Raw genomic sequence first — 19,399 nt, forward strand, 5'->3', positions numbered from 1 at the left:
CAAATCCCCAGGGGCCTCATACAGCTAGACTTTGGTCCACCATTCCTATCGTACCTTCATTATGTTCCAGTTCTCTGCAGCAGGAATCTTAAGGTGTGAAATAGATAACCAAATCCCTGCTAAAGGAGAGCTGGCTAAGTAATAATCAGCTTTTCCTCAATAACAGCATGTCAGCAGCCCAGCCAGCCAGAACCCAGATCTCTTCACCCCTCCCAACCAAGCCTGAGCATTTTCCATCCTATTGGTCTCAGGATGCACAGAGGTGACTGAAAGCCAGAGGGTTACACATTGTAGCCACTACTCTGTCCCAGACTATTTTTCAAAGAATAACTGTGTTAACTGGGGATGTTATGGGCCAGCAAAGAAGTCATCTCAGGTTAGGGATTACTTCAGGATTCAATTCCTCAGCCCTTCCTGACTACCCACTTTTCCAGGAAGGACAGGTCACTTCCTCTGAGACCCCACTGTTGAGTGGACTGTTCCTGATGTGCTATTTGGGATTCATTTCTGCTGATATAGCTGTTTTGCTTTTTTCATTTTATTTTTTCTTTTTAATTTAACTTGATTGTTCTTAGGCAGAACTCACTGGTAGCTCAACTGGTAAAGAATCTGCATGCAATGCAGGAGGCTCCAGTTCGATTCTTGGGTCAGGAAGATCCCCTGGAGAAGGGATAGGCTACCCACTCCAGTATTCTTCCCTGGAGAATCCCATGGACAGAGGAGCCTAGTGGGCTACAGTCCACGGGGTCGCAAAGAGTTGCACACAACTGAGCAACTAACACTGATTATTCTTAGAAATAGGTAACATGTACAAGTAAACAAGTTCAAAATATCAAAGAGTTTAGAATGAAAAGTAGATCTCTCTCCTACACTGTCCATTCTTACCCCAGCATCCCTTTCAGAAGGCAAACACAGCACCAGCTTCCTGTGTTGCCTTCCAAGTTAGTCTATACCAGCGGTTCTCTACTTTGGCTACACATCAGAATCTCTGGGGAAACTTTGAGAAAATAAAAATACTTTGGTCTCATCTTCAGATATTATGATTGAGTTGGGAAAGAGTGGGCTCAGGCATTGATGCTTTTTAAAAGCCCACCAGAAGATTCTAATGTACACCTAGGGTTGATAAGCCAGTGATCTATGCATGTACAAGACTCCCCCAATCAACCAATTAGTCACTCTCATATATACTTAAAAAAGAAAAAAATGGGCAGGGACTTCCCTGGTGGTCCAGTGGTTAAGAATCCATCTTGCAATGAAGGGGACAGACATGGGTTCGATCTCTGGTCAGGGAACTAAGATCCCATATGCCTCGGAGCAACTAAACCCGCCTGCTGCAACTCTGAGCCTGCACGCTCTGGAGCTTGTGTGCCACAGCTAGAGAGTCCATGCACTGCAGTGAAAGATCCCGCGTGACAATGAAGATCCTGCATGCTGCCACTAAGACCTGACACAGCCAAATAAATAAATAAATACTTTTAAAAAAAAGAAATGGGCATATATTATTATTCTATACTCTTAGAAATTAATAATACTAAACTTTGAAGATTCTTCCATCTCAGTGCATAAAGAGCTCCTTTATGACTATCTATTGCTAAGTAACAAATCACTCCAAAACTTAGTGGCTTAAAATACCAATAGTCATTTTGTTATTTCTCATGGTTTCTATGGGTCAGAGGTTTGGTAAGAGTTTCCATGGGTGGTTCTGGCTTGGATCTCTCATAGAGCTATATAGTCAGATAGTGGCTAGAGTGGAGACAGGGAATGAAGAAGCTGAAGGCTGAACATCTCTCTTCGTGCAGACTCAGGGCCTCACCCTGTGTCTCTCTGTATGGGCTAGTTTAGGCTTCCTCACATCATGGCAGTTTCAGGACAGTGTGTGCTTAAATGACCGCCGAAGAATTGATGCTTCTGAACTGTGGTGTTGGAGAAGACTCTTGAGAGTCCCTTGTACTGCAAGGAGATCCAACCAGTCCATTCTAAAGGAGATCAATCCTGGGTGTTCATTGGAAGGACTGATGCTGAAGCTGAAACTGCAATACTTTGGCCACCTCATGCGACGAGTTGACTCACTGGAAAAGACTCTGATGCTGGGAAAGGTTGGGGGTGGGAGGAGAAGGGGACAACAGAGAATGAGATGGCTGGATGGCATCACTGACTCGATGGACATGAGTTTGAGTGAACTCCAGGAGTTGGTGATGGACAGGGAGGCCTGGCGTGCTGTGATTCATGGGGTCGCAGAGAGTCGGACACGACTGAGCGACTGAACTGAACTGAACTGAAGACTTCAAAGGTTCCAGTAATAGGAGAATGCTGAATAGCCTTTTAGGATCTAGCCTCAAAAGTCACACACTTGCAAGTCTCAATAAGAGACATGTCAAAGTCACATTGTGAGAATGACATGTGGGGTGGGGAAGGAATATTGCTGTGACTATCTTTGGCCATAGCAGCTGCATGGTATCCCACTCTTTAGGGGGACCATCATTCATGTAAGCATTGATGGACATTTATATTGTTTCCATTTTTTTTAACTAATTAACTTGACCATGCTGAGTCTTAGTTCTGGCATCCGGGCTCTTAGTTGTAGGATCTAGTTCCCGACCAGGGATTGAACCCGGGCCCCCTTCACTGGTAACAAGGAGTCTTAGCCACAGACCACCAGGGAAGTCCTCTCCATTTTTCCTCGGCTCCCTCTCCCCCAATTCCTAGAGGGGGCTTGGCCCTTCTTGATCACTTGCCTCTCAAGGATGCTGTGTGGCAGGATAGGAAGTAACTACTCTCAGACTCAAGGAGAGATCCTCTCTTCTTTTTGGCCTTTGAGGGAAATTAGACTGAATCATCCCAGAGAGGGAAAGAATGGAGGAGGAAAGAAGATTTTTGAAAGCTTCTGCCAAGAGGGCTAGGCTTGGCAGGATCTTTGAGTGGCAAGGACCTGGGCCTTGTCCTGCCCTGGGGAGGTGGGAAGGTTTGCCACCTGGGTGACTTTTGGTAGCTCTGGGAGCCTGAAGCCATAGCAAGAACCCCAGAACCCTGGCCAAGAACAGCACTGTTTCAGGGGCATTATCAGTTTGGACAAGGGGCACATGTGTGGATGCAGAATGGACCAAATAAAGGTTATAGGGGTTTTCTCCAGCTGAACTGAGTTAGACCAACAGGTCTTCACATGACCCTGGGGTGGAACAATGGTCACAGTAATTATTGAGATTGGATATCCTGTGAGCACTGTGGGATGGGGGCTTGGAACACATACAATTTGATTTGGAGGAAGAAAAGAAATGTGACTCTTACACTGGGGGTGAAGCAGTACAAGTCACCCTTGCTGTAATATTTAGGTAGAGAAAGTGATCTGTTATTTGGTGTTTCATAGTGATAACAAGGCCCAGCATTCCAGATTCGTTCTTTCAGGATTCTGAGCTAGGTGCTGTGGGAAATGGTCATTCAAGATGGAACATGATCTCTGCACTAAAATATTGACTTTCTCAACATTTCTTTACTTAAATGCTTTTATTTTTGGATAACCAGGACATCTTAAAAGATTAGTAGTTGAAATTGTTCTTTTTGTTCACATTTTTATTAAAAGATAAGACAATAAGCAAGTGCACAAAGATTTAGCAATTGTTCTTTAAGAATACCAAAGAAAAAAAGAAGAAGGAAAAAAATCAGCCTAAATAACCAATAGTTAGAAATATGTTAAATTATGGTACAGTCACCCAGTGGAACTCTGTGAGGCCATTAAAAGTCATGTGGTAATGGAATATTTAATGGCACAGAAAGATGTTTACATACATGTTAAAGAAAATATCTAGGGACTTCTCCCTGGTGGTCCAGTGGTTAAGACTCCATACCTCCAATATAAGGAGCAGGGGTTTGATCCCTAGTCGGGGAACTAAAAGCCCACATGCTCTGTGGTGCAGCCCAAAAAGTATTTAACTACTTTTTTGGGCTTCCCTGGTGGCTCAGATGGTAAAGAATCTGCCAGCAATGCAGGAGATCTGGGTTTGATCCCTGGGTCAGGAAGATCCCCTGCAGAAGGGAATGGCAGCCCAGTATCCTTGCCTGGAGAATCCCATGGGCAGCAGAGCCTGATGGGCTACAGTCCATGGGGTCACAAAGAGTCAAACATGACTGAATGACTACCATACACTTTTTATTGAGAACTAGCTACAAAGAAAGTTCTATGCATACACTGTCACTAAGCCTCACCACATTTCTGTAAAATAAGTATTATTATCCACAATTTGCAAATGAGAAAATTGAGACCAGTTTAGGAAATTGATCCCTGTTCAGGGAACTAGATCCCACAGGGCTCAGCTAAGAGCTCACATGCAGCAACTGAAGATCTCAGCACAGACAAATAAATAAAAATGAATATTAAAAAAAAAGAAGAGAAAATAAAAATGACGTAAAGGTTAAAATGCACCTAAGGAGAAAATTTTGCTTGGCTCATCCATCACCCAGGTTAGATCCTCAAAGTAAGACAAAGAGAACGTCACAGACTAGCCACGCTCTGGAGGCAGACTCAACAGGAAACCCGAGTAGCTGAATAAAGGCGTTAAGTCAACGTCAGGAGGCAGGGCAGTGAGGAACTGACATCAACTCTAGGTCAAGGATAACAAACGAAATGTGGCAGACAGCCGAGATTAAGTATAAAATGAGGGTGTGCTTGTGTGTGTGTTCAGTCGCTCAGTCGTGTCTGACTCTTTGTGGCCCCATGGACAGTAGCCCACCAGGCTCCTCTGTCCGTGGAATTTTCCAGGCAAGAATACTGGAGCAAGTTGCCATTTCCAACTCCAGGGGATCTTCCTGAACCAGGAATAGAACCCAAGTCTTGTGTGTCTCCTGCATTGGCAAGTGGATTCTTTCCTAGTGTGACACCTGGGAAGTCATAAAATGAAGGTGGAGCCCCACAAAATGAGGCTGGAGGCCATTCCAGCAGTTCCAAGGTGGGGCCAGGAAAACTCTTCCCCTCTGTGGTTTCACAGAGGTTGGGCGGTTTGGCAAGCCAGAGGTGAAAGTCCTCCAATCAGGAAATGGAGGCTAAATCAACATATAATGCCAGCGAAAGGTCCTGAAGGGGGACACTCAACGCCCAGTGACGTAAATTACCCAGGCTGGCAGCACTGTTTCTCAGGCCCTGTCTCCCAGTCAATCAATGAGTCTTCCACACCTTTTTCTTGCTTCTGTACCCACTTCCTTCCCTCCAGGCTCTCAATCCTTATTCTAGGCCAGTTCCTCATTCCTCTGGGAAAATTGCAAGTCAACTATACTCCAATAAAAATTATTTTAAAAATATTTGCAACCACTTTCTTACTGATTAACAGGAATCATCTTCCTATTTAAATGCTGATATTCGAATCCTCTGCCTTGTCCTGGGCTTATCTACCTTCAATGACAAGGACTTGACTATCTTTAAGGTAATCCAGTTAATCTTTGATAGTTGTGATAACTAATAATGATTGGATGACTACTATTAAATTGAACAGTCTGAAACTGCTGTCCCTGGAGGACAAAAATAGTCAAAGAGGAGCAATTTTATATGGTTCAACTTAACATGCACTGGGTACATAGCTGCACATTACATAATATATTATTTCATCTCCACAACCACCATGTAAAAGAATTCTAATTTTACAGCTAACCTAATTTTACCTTACCATGTAAAAGTCCAGTAATATTAAATAATTATTATAAATAATAAATAATATTAAATAATTTACACACTACCTCTTAAGCACTATGGGTATTGCTTTTTTTTTTTTCCTCACTGCAAGGCTTGGGCTATCTTGGTTCAACAACCAGAGATCGAACCTAGGGCTCTGGCAGTGAGAGTGCTAAGTCCTAACCACTGGACCACCAGGGAATTCCTTGGTGTTGCCTTATTATAAGAACTTTTGTCTCCGACCCACTAGCTTGTCTGGCTCTCTGGTTCCTCACTGAATAAGCTGGCACACCCCACTCCCAATGATCTTTCAGAGCCTCTTCCTAGTTGAACATCCTCAGTTCCCTCATCATTGCTGTTAACACAAGTGGTGAACAGTGGGGGCCAGTGGACACCACTCTACCAACACGAGGATGTGTGGTGGCCATTGACATACAACACAATCCATTCCCATTCTAGCAGGTCCTGAATTTCAGGCTCCTCTTCTTTCCAAAAGGTGCCTCACAAAATACCTTTCCGCACATACCTCTCCTTCACCCAGTTGATTCCTTGCTGTGCCCTATTTCTTTCCTTTATTCCCCCCTCTTTACCTCCAAACTCAGTGTCTTAAAACCACCTGTGGACCCAGCAGCTCCACTCCTGGGTATATGCCTAAGAGAACTGAAAACACATGTCCACGCAAAGACTTGCACAGCTAAGAAGTGAGAGCAACCTACATGTCCACCAACTAATAAACGGGTAAATGAAAGGCGGTATCTATATCCATCATAATGGAACATTATTCAGTCATAAAAAAGAACGAGGCTCTGTTACATGCTGTAGTATGGATGAACCTAAATGAGAATGGTCAGACACAAAGGCCACACACATATCGTATAATTCTATTTATACAAAATGTCCAGAAAGATAAATCCATAGAGAAAGTAGATTAGTAGTTACCAGAGGATGAGAAAATAGATTAGTGGGGGCACAACATAAAAAATACACTAAAAACCACAGAATTATATCCTTTAAAAAGGTGTTTTTATGTAATGTGAATTTTATCTCAATAACACATATTTTAAAAATCACCTATGATTTGAGTCACCTAAATTTTCAAAGCTTTTCAGTTTTCTTTTCAGTGAAATATAGATCTTGGGGTAGAGATTATGTTAAATAAATAGTTCCAGCTTTTCTTCTGGGAGGATCCTTTGGCAAGGCTTGTGGTCAGAAACAGAAAGGTCAACCATTCCTGGTCAGTCTTCCCTCATTCCAGCCCATTTGGAGTCATGGAACCAGGAGTGCTAGAGATAATGTTATTCAGCTCTTTTGTTTTGTTCTTAGGAAAATCAACAGAACCTTGAGAGAAGACAGAACCTTTTCAAGATCATAGAATGAGTCGGTGGCATTGTTGGGCCTACAATCCTGATTTCTCCTTCAAGTAGAACATGTTTGTGTTTAGACTGGACGACAGAAAGCATTCTCTCCTACGCATACTGGTAGCCCTGTTTCCAATGAAAGAAGCTTCAAATTTCCTTCACTGACATCTGAAATCAGGCCCATTGAACAGGCTTATAGGAGGTGACCTGATGCAAATACTAGCTTATCCCTACCTAGCCAACAATTAGCACTGAAGTTTGTTATCAGATTTGACTGTCTCATTCTGGCATATTGAAAAATAAGGTAAATATAGATTTCTTGCAAAAGAGTTGCTTATATTCCCAGCCAGAACTAAGCCCGGTGGGCATATGACAGGAAAGGACCTGGGTTGGGCTGTTTTAGAGATTTTTTAAAAGGGGTAAAGCTTTAGTTTTTAAAAGGGGTAAAGCTTTAGTCCTATCCTCAAAGACTGAGTTTGATGAGGGTACAAATGTATAGAAATAACACAGCCTAGAATGTAGAAACGCCTGTTGACATGGAAGCAAACCAATAGTTTGTAGTTCAAAGTAGAAAAAGTCTAACTGGAGCATAGGGAATCCATGGTGGGAATAGCATTTGGACTGGGTGGTATGGGACAGGCCAAGGGCTCAGCAAGAATGAAGAGGCAAAGTCAGAGAGAATGAAAAACACTAAGGTGGAGCTTAGAGTATGTGTAGAGAAACTGTACAAAATAAAATAAGAAGGAATATTGGGGCCAAATTTCAGAGTGCTATTAATGTCAGGATTAAGAAAGATTGCTCAATTTTTTGAGGGGCTCAGCAGAGGTAAGAACAGCTTCACACACTCTGATAGAGGCTCTTAGAGCAAAATCTGCATTATTTATTCAAACCCTTAGATAGCTGCAAGCTCTTTTGGCCAGGGATTTCACTTCTAGATATTTGCACTAAGAAATATAAGTGTTCATTACAGCATGATTTATACTACTAGAAAATTAGGAACAACAGAGCAGTGGAGCAGTTGTTCTGAATAGAATAATTTGATCTCAGGGGACATTTGGAAATGTCTGGAAATATTTTTTATTTCCACAACTTAAAGGGGAGGGAGTGCTACTGGCATCTAGTGGGTAGAGGCCAGGAATGTTGCTAAACATCTTTATAGCGTATAGGACAGCTTCCTACAACAAAGAATTACTGAGCCCAAAATGCCAAGGTTGAGAATATATATATAGATATAGATAGATATGGAAACATTTAAAAATATACAAAGAATATTGGTGATGATAATATCTGGGATTATGTTTTATTTCAATTTTTTCCTTTGTGACTTCCTGTACTTCCTAAATTTTAATCAAGAATATATAGGACTTTGTGGGACTTCCCTGGTGGTCCAGTAGTTAGGAATCTGCCTTTCAATGAAGGGGATGGGGGTTCAATCCCTGGTTGGGGAACTAAGATTCCAGATGCTGCAGGAAAACTAAGCCCACACGCCACAACTAGAGAAGCCCATACACCTCAGGGAAGACCCAGTGAAGCCAGGAAAAGAAATATAGGACTCTGTATTAGTCAGAGTAGTGTGATTCAGTTTGAGTCCAGGGGACGAAGGTTTAAGTCCTGGTCTGAGTCCAAGAATCAGGAGTGCCAACATCTAAGGGCAGGAGAAGATATCTGTCCCAGCTCAAGCAGAGGGCCAATTCACCCTCCCCTCACCTTTTTTTTTCTATTCGGATCTCCTGATGGATTGGGGGATGCTCACCTGTGTTGGGGAGGGTAAAATTCATTACTATGTCTTCTGACTCAAATGCTAATCTCTTATGAAACACCCTTAATGACAAACCCAGAAGTAATGTTTTACTAGCTACCTGGGCATCCTTTAGCCCAACTAACACATAAAATGAATCACCACAAACATTATTTAAAAACAGCATTACCTAGCATCAAGGATTATGCTAGGCAGCCTTGCAAAGCCTCAGGAATCAGTCCTGACAGGCGCCTGCCCTCACTGGAGCTCATGGTATAGAGAAGAAGACACAGAGTAGACAAACATAAAACAAGAAAACACATTTTAATAGTAATATAGGAAATAAATGGATGCTATGACAGGCAGGAATTGGGGAGAGAGTGATTGGGGCTCCTTGAGATAAGACAATTAAGGGTGACTAGCATGAGCTGAGACCTTGAGGCTGAGGAGCTGGCGAGCGAGGGATGCACATTCCAGACAGAGGGCTCACATTAGTTATGGTGGACGTGTTTGAAAAAGTTGTTGAGAAGTCCACCACACCAAGGTTCATCTGTATACACAGTGTTGAATAGGCACAGTATCCTGGGAATTAATTAATTACACTCTACAATAAAGGAAGTGATCTATTAATACTTTCTATTAAAGTTCACTTACACAGTTCAAAGTGCCAACCATGGTCTATGATCCTACATTCCACAGTGTTTACAACACAGGCATGCCAGGCTCTCACATATATATATCCATAGTCACTACAGTGTATTTCATCCAGAAAGAACGCACTCTTCTCTTCCTGCCCTAGTGGGTTCAGAGAGACAACGCAATGAGGATTCTGATATTTTGAGCCTCACTGGAGCTGATAAAATCCACACTATTGTGTGCATTTCTGACTGACAACCCAAGAAGATACTGACTGAAGCCAGCAAAAGCACCCTAAAATGCCAAAACAAAGATCAGGGACTGAACGACAATAGAAAGTCAAGCCTCTACAGAAAGGACAGAAACAAAAATGTTAACTAAAGGTTACCTCTGAATGGCAGGATTATGGGTGATTTTAAGGGACTTCTTTGTGTTTTCCCTACAGTAAACATGTATATTGTAATAGAAAAAAAAAACTATGAAAGGTGTTGTTTTTATAAAGTGAAAAGTGAAAGTCACTCAGTCGTGTCCGACTCTTTGCAACCCCATGGACTATACAGTCCATGGAATTCTCCAGGCCAGAATACTGGAGTGGGTAGCCTTTCCCTTCTCCAGGGGATCTTCCCAACCCAGGGATCGAATCCAGGTCCCCCGCATTGCAAGTGGATTCTTTCCCAGCTGAGCCACCAGGGAAGCCCTGTTTTTATAAAGGTCCTTCAAATTTAGAGATGTAATGTGGAGATTTGGCCCATAATGTACGCAAGGGGAGTAGGTTCAGTGGTGAGCGTGCAGAGGGAAGCCGTGTGTTAGGGAGATCCTGGGGATGGGGGTGAAAAAGAGTGGGGTGAGGGACCAGGGACGCGCAGTTCTGCTCAGCTCTAGCCATTTCTGCCACAGAGAAACTGGATATGGAGTTGTTAGATCTGATTCTCTGAGAGAAGCTAAACAAACCTCTTAAACAGTAAACACGGGCTTCCGTGTCAAATGTTAAAGAAAAATACCATACAGGGCAAAGAAAGCATCTTTATAACAGTATGATGTCTTGTGTTACCAGTTTGCAGACTCTGTTTTTGGTGTTTCCTTTTACTTGATCTCAATGCCAGCTCTGTGTCAAATTTTCTTCTCCTATTAGCAGACCAAGGTGAAAAGAGAACTCTCACCTCTCCCATCTGGGGCCCAGGAGCATCCGGAACACCCTGATCCTCATAATCCTTGTTCTGGGGAAATATTAATGATTTAATCTCCCAAGCTCACTCATTCTGCTCTGCAGCCACACTAGCGAGGTTCACAGACAAGACTCAGAGAAGATTAGGCCAGCCTCACCCCCATCCACAGAAATAGTGCAATTCCCAGCCATGGGCGAGTTGACGGCAGAAGAAGTAGAGAAGTTTCTGGACAAGAATGTCAGATTTGCCAAAAAGTACTACAACTTGCGCTACCGGGCCAAGGTCATCTCAGACCTGCTGGGACCCAGGGAGGCAGCCGTGGACTTCAGCAACTACCACCCACTGAGCAGCGTGGAAGAGAGTGAAATTATCTTCGACCTCCTGAGGGACTTTCAGGACAACCTGCAGGCCGAGAAGTGCGTCTTCAACGTCATGAAGAAGCTGTGCTTCCTGCTGCAGGCCGACCGCATGAGCCTATTCATGTACAGGGCCCGGAATGGCATCGCGGAGCTGGCCACCCGGCTCTTCAATGTCCACAAGGATGCTGTGCTCGAGGAGTGTCTGGTGGCGCCTGACTCGGAGATCGTGTTCCCCCTGGACATGGGAGTGGTGGGCCACGTCGCGCTTTCTAAAAAGATCGTCAACGTCCCCAACACAGAGGAGGTATCCTCTTCCCCATGGGAGTGGGGGGCAGGGAGGCATTATTCCATGGGGTTTGGAGAGGAGGGTATATAGGACGGGGAGCTGTCAGCCACCAGGACTGGTCTGGTGACCACTTGGCACTTTTCTTTCTTTTTTACTTGTCTATTTTTTTTTAATTAATTTATTTTTCGCTGCTCTGGGTCTTCGTTGCTCTGTGAGGGCTTTCTCTAGTTGCTGTGAGTGAAGGGCTACTCTTCCTTGCGGCGTGTGGTGGCTTCTCTTGCTGGCGGAGCTTGGGCTGTAGGTCCTCGGGATCAGCAGTTGTGGCGCCACAGGCTTAGTTAGGGTTGCCCTGTGGCATGTGGGATCCTCTTGGACAAGGGATCGAACCTGTGTCCCCTGCATTGCCAGGCAGATTCTTAACCACTAGATCACCAGGGAAGTCTCTCTATTTGTTTATTGATAACATTTTATTTAAAAAAAAATCAGAAGAGTTTAAAATACAGTACCAAAAACTGTATATTGTTAATCCCAATTTATCAACTGTTTACACCTTACCCGGCTTCCCTGGTGGCTCAGCTGGGAAACAATCCACCTGCAATGCAGGAGACCTGGGTTCAATCCCTGGGTTGGGAAGATCCCCTGGAGAAGGGAATGACTACCCACTCCAGTATTCTGGCCTGGAGAATTCCATGGACTGTATTGTCCATGGGGTCTCAAAGAGTTGGACATGACCGAGCAAATTTCACTTTCACTTACACCTTACCACATTTGCTTTATGTCTCCATTTTTTCTGAGCCATTTGGGAGACAAACACAGACAACGTGTCCTTTTAACCCCAGGAATTTTTCTGTGTATTTTCAGAACAAGGACATTTCTTACATAGCCAAAGTACAATGATCAAACTCAAGAAATGTGACAGTGGTTACAATACTATTATCTAATGAACAGTCCATATTCAGTTATTTGTGAAGTGTCTCAATGATGCCCATTTGGCACTGTCTCTTTAGTCTCCAATCTGAAACGGTTTCTCAATCTATCTCTGTTTTCCATGACGCTGACGTTTTTGAAGGATACAGGCCAACTTGTTTTGCAGAAATGTCCCTCCATTTGGGGTTGTCTGATGTGTCTTCACATTTAGATTCAGGCTACGCATTTCTGGCAGGACTATCACAGAGGTGATATTTTTACTTTGTGCCTTGCGTCAGGAGACATAGGCTGGCAGTCACTACGGAAATGCTAAATTGACCACTTGGTTAAGCACTTGGCTCTGTCTTCTAAGAGTTTAGGGTTCTGTGGGATCCTCCTGGCAGCTCTGACAAAGACTTCTTTGATCACCTACAGCAAATCATTTAATGCAGTTCTCCCCATAACCATCTGCCAGGGTCCACTCCTACTCATCCTTCAGATCTTAGCTTAAAGTTCACTTCCTCGGGGAGACCCTCTCAGATCCTTCTGTAAGTTTCCTCCCTAAAACCATTGACCACAATAAGCCCTGGAGGCCAGAGACCATGCCTGCCTTATTGTCCACTTTATACTAAATGTTTGTCCACTTTATACTAAACGTTTGTCCACTTTATACCAATTGTCCACTTTATAGCAAAGGTTTGGCCCAAAGAAGATGTGAGCACAGTCAGGTAATTTTGCAATAATCCCTTTAACACCTGTCTCACCCCAATATTTGCCCTATGCTGGCAAGGCCAATGTGGGTCTCATTTATTGCTGCACTGGCCTAACCAGGAGCCTGTGTTGTCATTCCCAAGATCCAGCCTGGACTTTTTGTGACTTTGTGTTCCCCTTACCTCTGACCTAATTTCAGATTAAAGGTCTTAAAATTAAAAGTTGGGGAGGTATGGGGCTTCAGAGATCATCTCATCCAGCTGACTTGTTTAATGGATGAAAAGTCTGGAGTCAGAAGATCTTGAGAAGGGGCTTGCCCAAAGTCACCAAGGCATCAGAGCAGAGCTTCCTGGACTTCACATGCCCAGATGTAAGAATTTCAATGGATCATCTTTTTGACTTGGGTTCCTTTTTTGAAAAAAATTAATTAATTCATTATTGGGCTGCAACAGGTCTTAGTGATGGTACGAAGGATCCTTTAGTTATGGCATGGGAAAATCTTTAGTTGGGGCTGGCAAACTCTTAGCTGAAGCACATGGAATTTAGTTTCCTGACCAGGGATCGAACCCTGGCCCCCTGCACTGGGAGGGCAGAGTCTTAGCTACTGGACCACTAGAAAGTCCCTTGAGTTACTTGGCAAGATGAAAGGCACAGACTTGGGCCTTTGTGGAACCTGGTTTTCTTTTAAGCATGCTGGGCTAGATCCCCTGTGGGGTTCCTCTTTCCTTGGCCCTCCTAGGGTAAGGGTAATTCTGCACCCAGGGAACTTTCCTGAGGACTCATTCAACTGGATTGGAGTCTCTTCTCCCTTTAACTCTCTCTAGACTTCAACTGTAGCCAACATGGGTTGTCACAGTCTTATAAGTGATTATCCCTGCTTTACAGATGATGAAATTGAAATCTTTTCTCAGTCACACAGAAAGCAGCAGAGCAGGGATTTGAATTGAGGCGCTCTGACTGGTGCCGTACCCTTCACTGCTCTGCTGTCCTCTACTTCCTCCTGGCCTATAAAACGAGTGCATTAAACTAAGTGCAGTGTACCAAAAGTTGTTTCAAATTACGTGGCAGAAAATTGAGATGTTAAGCTTTAAGGTCAGATCTGGATGTGAATCAAGACTCCCTTTCTAATAACATGGCTTTAGCAAACTGTTTAGCTTGTTTGGGCTCACTTCCTAATTTGTAAAATAGAGGGAGAAAACCTAGCTTCTCTAAGTGTTGTTGTAAGATAAAATGAGATGATTCTTTCTCCTCTAGCAAAGTTCTCAGCGCATAGTTCAGGCTCTTATTGACAGCTTCTCCTCCTTGTTAATATTGCTACTACTTTGTTGTTGCTGTTAAGGAATTTATTCTATGGAACAGATGCTGGACCAGGTCTGTGTGGGGCTTGGAGAGGAATCCAGTCTTGCCTTTCTGGAGCTTTCAGTTTAGATTCTGTTTGTGGGAAAAACAGAGAACAGAGGTGCTGAAAGCTTCTGTGGACCCTGGTGTTGAGGGCCTGAGGATTTAAGTAGCCTATCTGATCCTAAAATACCCCTAAGTGTTTGCTGAGCCCCTGCACTAAAGGACAGCCTGCTGTTTCTATGTCAGCCCCAAAGTTCACCCTGGATGGGATGGCTATGTTTCCGGGAAGCTTTCGGGCCAGGCAGCCCACTTGGTGTGTGCCTCTGGCCTGGAGTGATGTCAGTTCAGGTCAGCAAGCCTGTGTCCTTCAGTTGTACATATCTTCCTCCTTGAGATATCATACTTTATTGGGGTCTGTGGACAGCACTGGGAGCTGGATGGAGAAGAAGCAGGGATATGGTGTAGACTGGAGGGTGCATGGTCCCTGAACCACTAATAAGTGATACTCTTTAGCACACTTCCCATCAGCCCCCACCAGAACCTGAAAGTGGTTGTAATTACTGCATTGAAAAATGTGAAACCGTGAATGGGGTTTCCCATGGTTGTAACGTGGCTCCCATGCTCTGACACATTCTTACTTATCCTTGGGACCTTCTCGGGGGCAACTTGTCATTAGGGCTGCCAGATATAATGTGAACTTAAATCTTAGATAAACAAAGAGTACTTTTTTTATTTTCGGCTGACCTGCACAACATGTGGGATCTTAGTTCCCCAAGCAGGGATTGAATCCATGCCTCCTGTGATGGAAGTGTGAGTATTAACCACTGGACCACCAGGGAAGCCCTAGAGAACTATCTTAATATGTGTTTTGTGCCAATAACTGTTAAACTGTCAATAATGAATGCTGTGACTGGACAAGTCCTTGTGATTCTTATGATGAATGCAAGATACCCTTTAGCACTAGTGATCAGGAAACTTTAAAAAAACAAAGGCTTATTACTTATAAGACCTGGAAATTCCATTGCATACCTGGGGCCGCACAAGGAGGTCTCAGGTTAGAGAGGGAGAGAGTGGGCTCTGGACTAGGACTTTCATGAGAGTCGAGGGTTTCATAGGCTCACCCTTTACTAGCAAATTTGAAACATAAGAGCAGAAATTGAAATCTCGGTAAAAGAAAATAGAAAGCAAAAAGTGGCTCCAAATGATCAGTTATCGAAATCAACCAAGATCTTTAAAACAAAGGACCCTCAGTGTGAGGAGGTGGCATGGCTCTTTATCTAGTGTGTGGCTGACAATGTGTCTATTTGAGATAGCCAGATAGCCTTCTTTGAGAGGGATGTCAGCAATCAAATCCTAAGTCATACACTTATGTCACAAAAGTGAAAACAAACAATTCCCAAGAGTGTCTAGCTTACACTATGGTATACCCTGTGCAATATATGACATACTAAAAAAGTGGTTTACCTGAAATTCAAATTTAATTAACCCTGTGTTTATTTGCTAAATCTGGCAACCCTGCTTGACAGCCTGGCGGGCTGCGGTCCAGGGGGTTGCAAAGAGTCGGACACGACTTAGCAACTAAACAACAACATTCTCATAAGAGGGGAGAGGGGCTGGAAATGGGGTTAATAATTGCTTATGCCTTTGTCACTTCCCTGGTGGCCCAGAGATTAAAGCATCTGCATGCAATGTGGGAGACCTAGGTTCGATCCCTGGGTTGGGAAGATCCCCTGGAGAAGGAAATGGCAACCCACTCCAGTATTCTTGCCTGGAGAAGCCCATGGACAGAGAAGCCTGGTGGGCTACAGTCCACAGGGTCACAAAGCGTCGGACACAACTGAGAGACTCACTCACTCACTCACTTGTGATTAAACGGTCATAAAAAACCTCAAAAGTACAGGGTTCAGAGAGCTTCTGGGCTGGTGAACACATGCATGTGCTGGGAGGGTAGTGTACACCCCAACTCCAGGGGACAGAATCTTTGGCACACAGGACCTTTCTGGATCTCACCTTATATATCTCTTTATCTGACAGTTCATCGGTACCCTTATTCTATTCTAAGACTGTAAATGTAAATACTTCCCTGAGTTCTATGAGCTTTTCTGGCAAATAATCAAACCCAAGGAGTGAGACCCTGGAACCTCGATTTACAGTCAGTCAGGCAGAAGTACAGATGGCAACCTATGAGTTGACATTGGCATCTGAAGCAGGAGCAGTCTTGAGGGACTGAACCCTTCAGCTGTACATTCCTGCTCTCCAGGTCAGAACTGAACTGAATTGTTGGATACCCAGCTAGTGTCAGAGAACTGGTCAGTGTGGGGGAAAAAAAATCTACATATCTGTTTTGCAAAGTGTTGTGAATATGATAGTTATAAGAGAGTAAAGGAAAACAGTGAGTTTCTTCTAGACAGTGACAATCCCATTTCTGAAGACTGAACCTGAAAGCACTGTCATTTCCAGAGGCTCTTACATTGGTTGCCCTGCTCTCCTTCCCGCCCTATGACACCTGGAACCCAGCATGCCAGGCCAGAAAGAAACCTCAGAGAGGACCTGGTCTGACACTGTGATTTTACCGAAGAGGAAACTGAGGCTTGGAGAGGTTTCAACTACTGACAGGCTCATGAAGCCGCTCAGAGAACAAGTCATCACCTCCTGGGGCCCCAGGATACCATCAATCCTCTGGGGGCTTTCTTCGCATTATGGCTTGAATTGTGAATTCATACTTTACATGATGTCCCCACTGTACAGTGATAACCCATTGAGGACAACCTCATCTTTCTTACTGGTCTTGGCAGATCCAGTGACTCTCACAGAGCCAGTGCTCAGTAAATATAAATGGATGAATGAATCAGTCCATCAATGAGCCGATCAGTGTATCAGTGAATGAATGCAGTGGCTGTGCCATTTATGAGCAGGAGAATTGTCTATAAAACAGGGAAGGAGAGAGTTCTGTGTGACAGGGAAGATGTGAGAGTTAATGAATTGTCTGGCTTTGGGCCTAGTACATCATTGAAAGTGAAAGTCATTCAATAAATAGATCTCATCATGGGACACACTGAAGCTTGGCACAGAGGATGTTTGAAAAGAGAAACTGGGTTTCCAGGAATGAGAAGCAGTCTTGAATTACATTGGAATAAAATCTAAGCTCTTCCAGTGGCCTCCAAGGCCCTGTCACATAAGGCCTCTGCCCATCTTTCTGAGGGGCTTCCCTGGTGGCTCAGATGGTAACGAATCTGCTTTCAATGTGGGAGACCTGAGTTCGACCCCTGAGTTGGGAAGATCCCCTGGAGAAGGAAATGGTTACCCACTCCAGTATTCTTGCCTGGAGAATCCCTTGGACAAAGGAGCCTGGCTGGGTACAGCCCATAGAGTCACAAAGAGTCAGACACGACTGAAGCAGCTTAGCGTGCACATAGGCACGCATGCCACCTCTCTTACTTCCTTGCCCTCCAATCTCCCTCACTAAGCAGGTCTTCTTCCTGTTTTTCAGATCAGTCAGTTCATTTCCCCCTGCTCCTTGGCATCCTCTGTGCCCTCTGCTTGGAATTCACTTCTGGCTGGCTGGCTCTTCTGAGCCTTCACTCTCTGCATTACCTCTTAGAGAAGCCTCCCTACCCGCCAGGACTGACCAGAGCAGCTTCAACCTACCCCCGCTTCCATCGCTTTCTATAGCATCATCCAGTTTCTCTTCTTCAAAGCAGCTGTTTACTTGCTTTCTGTCTGTCCACCCCATTTGAGTGGAAGCTTTACTAGGGAAAGATACTCACCTGTCTTGTTCACTGCCTAAACTGCCTAGCATACATTAAAGGCTCTCTGTTAATGCCAACTGAATAAATGAATGACTTGGGCTTGCTTCCACTTGACTTCTGATTCCTAGGCTTTAAAACAGATAGGCTAGTGACTTCCCTGGTGGTCTAACGGTTAAGATTGTGTTCCCAACACAGGGGGCCCAGGTTCAATCCTTGATCAGGGAACTAGATCCAACATGCTGCGACTAAGAGTTTGAATGCCAAAACTAAAGAAAAAGATCCCTCCTGCAGCAACTGAGACCAGGCACAGCCAAATAAAAAATAAACAAAATAGTTTTAGCATGGTGGCCTTTAAGATCCCTCCGCCACTGATAAGTTGAGGTTCTATTACACAGTTGAGAACATTGTATATGCTGAAAATATAAGGATGCCAATGATTATACAGACACCAGTCAATTGGCAGCTGTGCTATTTGTGAGAAAGTTCTAGGGCTGAGAACTCAGTGGGAGAGAAGGTAGTGGTGGCTTTAGTAACATTTGCCTCAGATTCAGGTAAGGCCCAAGCACTGCTTTCCTTGACAGAAGTGAATACTGAAACACTGAACTCACTTGATGAAATGAACTTGGGCATGTCCCACTCAGGCTTGTATTTAGGGATTCATCAGTTGTCCTTAGAGAGTGAGGTGGAAAACCCTTGAGGTTAATACCTGTTTAGAGATTTTGCTTAATCCTCCCAACACTAATTCAAGTTGAGCACTACAGGCTTCTCTTAATTCCTTTACCCTTCACCTGGTTTGAGACAGCTTCATCAGCAACAGGGCCTGCTTATTTAATTCCACTCCAACTGGAAGAATCCACAGATGCAGAGCACCACATTCTGAACTTCCTCGCTGGGGGAAAGCTCTAGTTCTAGCACAGCTCTGTGAATTGGCTCTGCAAAATACATTTCCTTCTCAGAACAGCATGAACTATACACATCTCAGCTGGCTTGTGTTCCCAGCAATGCTGACTGTTGAGAAACCTCAGCTGTGTGGAAACAGAAAGGTGGATTCTTTTGGATTTAAGACAATTTAGGCTCTGTCCCCACTTTCTGACCACCCAGACTGTACCGCCCTATTCTGGCCTCCAAGTTTGCCTTCGGGGTAGGGTGTAGGGGGTGTGTGCTCTTCTGTACTCCCACTGCTTTGAGCCAACCCTTGTGTCCTGTGTTACTATTAACACAGGACATCTGTGTTAATTCTGTGTGAATTCTGTTAATTCTGTGTGATTCATCTGTGAGCTGGCCTGAATTTTAGTCTTCCCTGTATCCCCAGTGCTTAGCCTAAGGCCTAACACAGAGTGGGGCTTCCATTAAGATTTGTGGAATGGGGATATCCATTGGACTGGCTGTGTGGTGCTAGAACTGGATCGCAAAAAAAGTTGAAAGTGGACTTCCCTGGTGGTACAGTGGATAAGAACCTGCCTGCGAATGCAGCGGGTACAGGTTCAGTCCTG

The 19,399-nt window shown here is 44.1% G+C and overlaps 2 protein-coding genes across 2 annotated transcripts in view; one reads left to right on the forward strand and one right to left on the reverse strand.

Annotated features, from left to right (window-relative positions):
• Positions 1 to 19,399, reverse strand: part of SLC26A2 (solute carrier family 26 member 2) — a 75,239-nt gene that overhangs the window by 20,471 nt on the left and 35,369 nt on the right. The window lies entirely within an intron of this gene.
• The window catches only part of PDE6A (phosphodiesterase 6A), an 81,031-nt gene continuing 71,897 nt past the window's right edge, over positions 10,266 to 19,399 (forward strand). Inside the window, exon 1 of the mRNA XM_055431497.2 lies at positions 10,266 to 11,217. Coding sequence (XP_055287472.1) covers positions 10,744 to 11,217 — 474 coding nt within the window. The 5' untranslated portion in view covers positions 10,266 to 10,743. The remainder of the gene's footprint in view (positions 11,218 to 19,399) is intronic.

The sequence above is a fragment of the Moschus berezovskii genome, chromosome 8 (assembly GCF_049115385.1).
Source record: "Moschus berezovskii isolate FMDL1 chromosome 8, NW_MosBer_1.0, whole genome shotgun sequence".
NCBI classification, from domain to species: Eukaryota; Metazoa; Chordata; class Mammalia; order Artiodactyla; family Moschidae; genus Moschus; species Moschus berezovskii.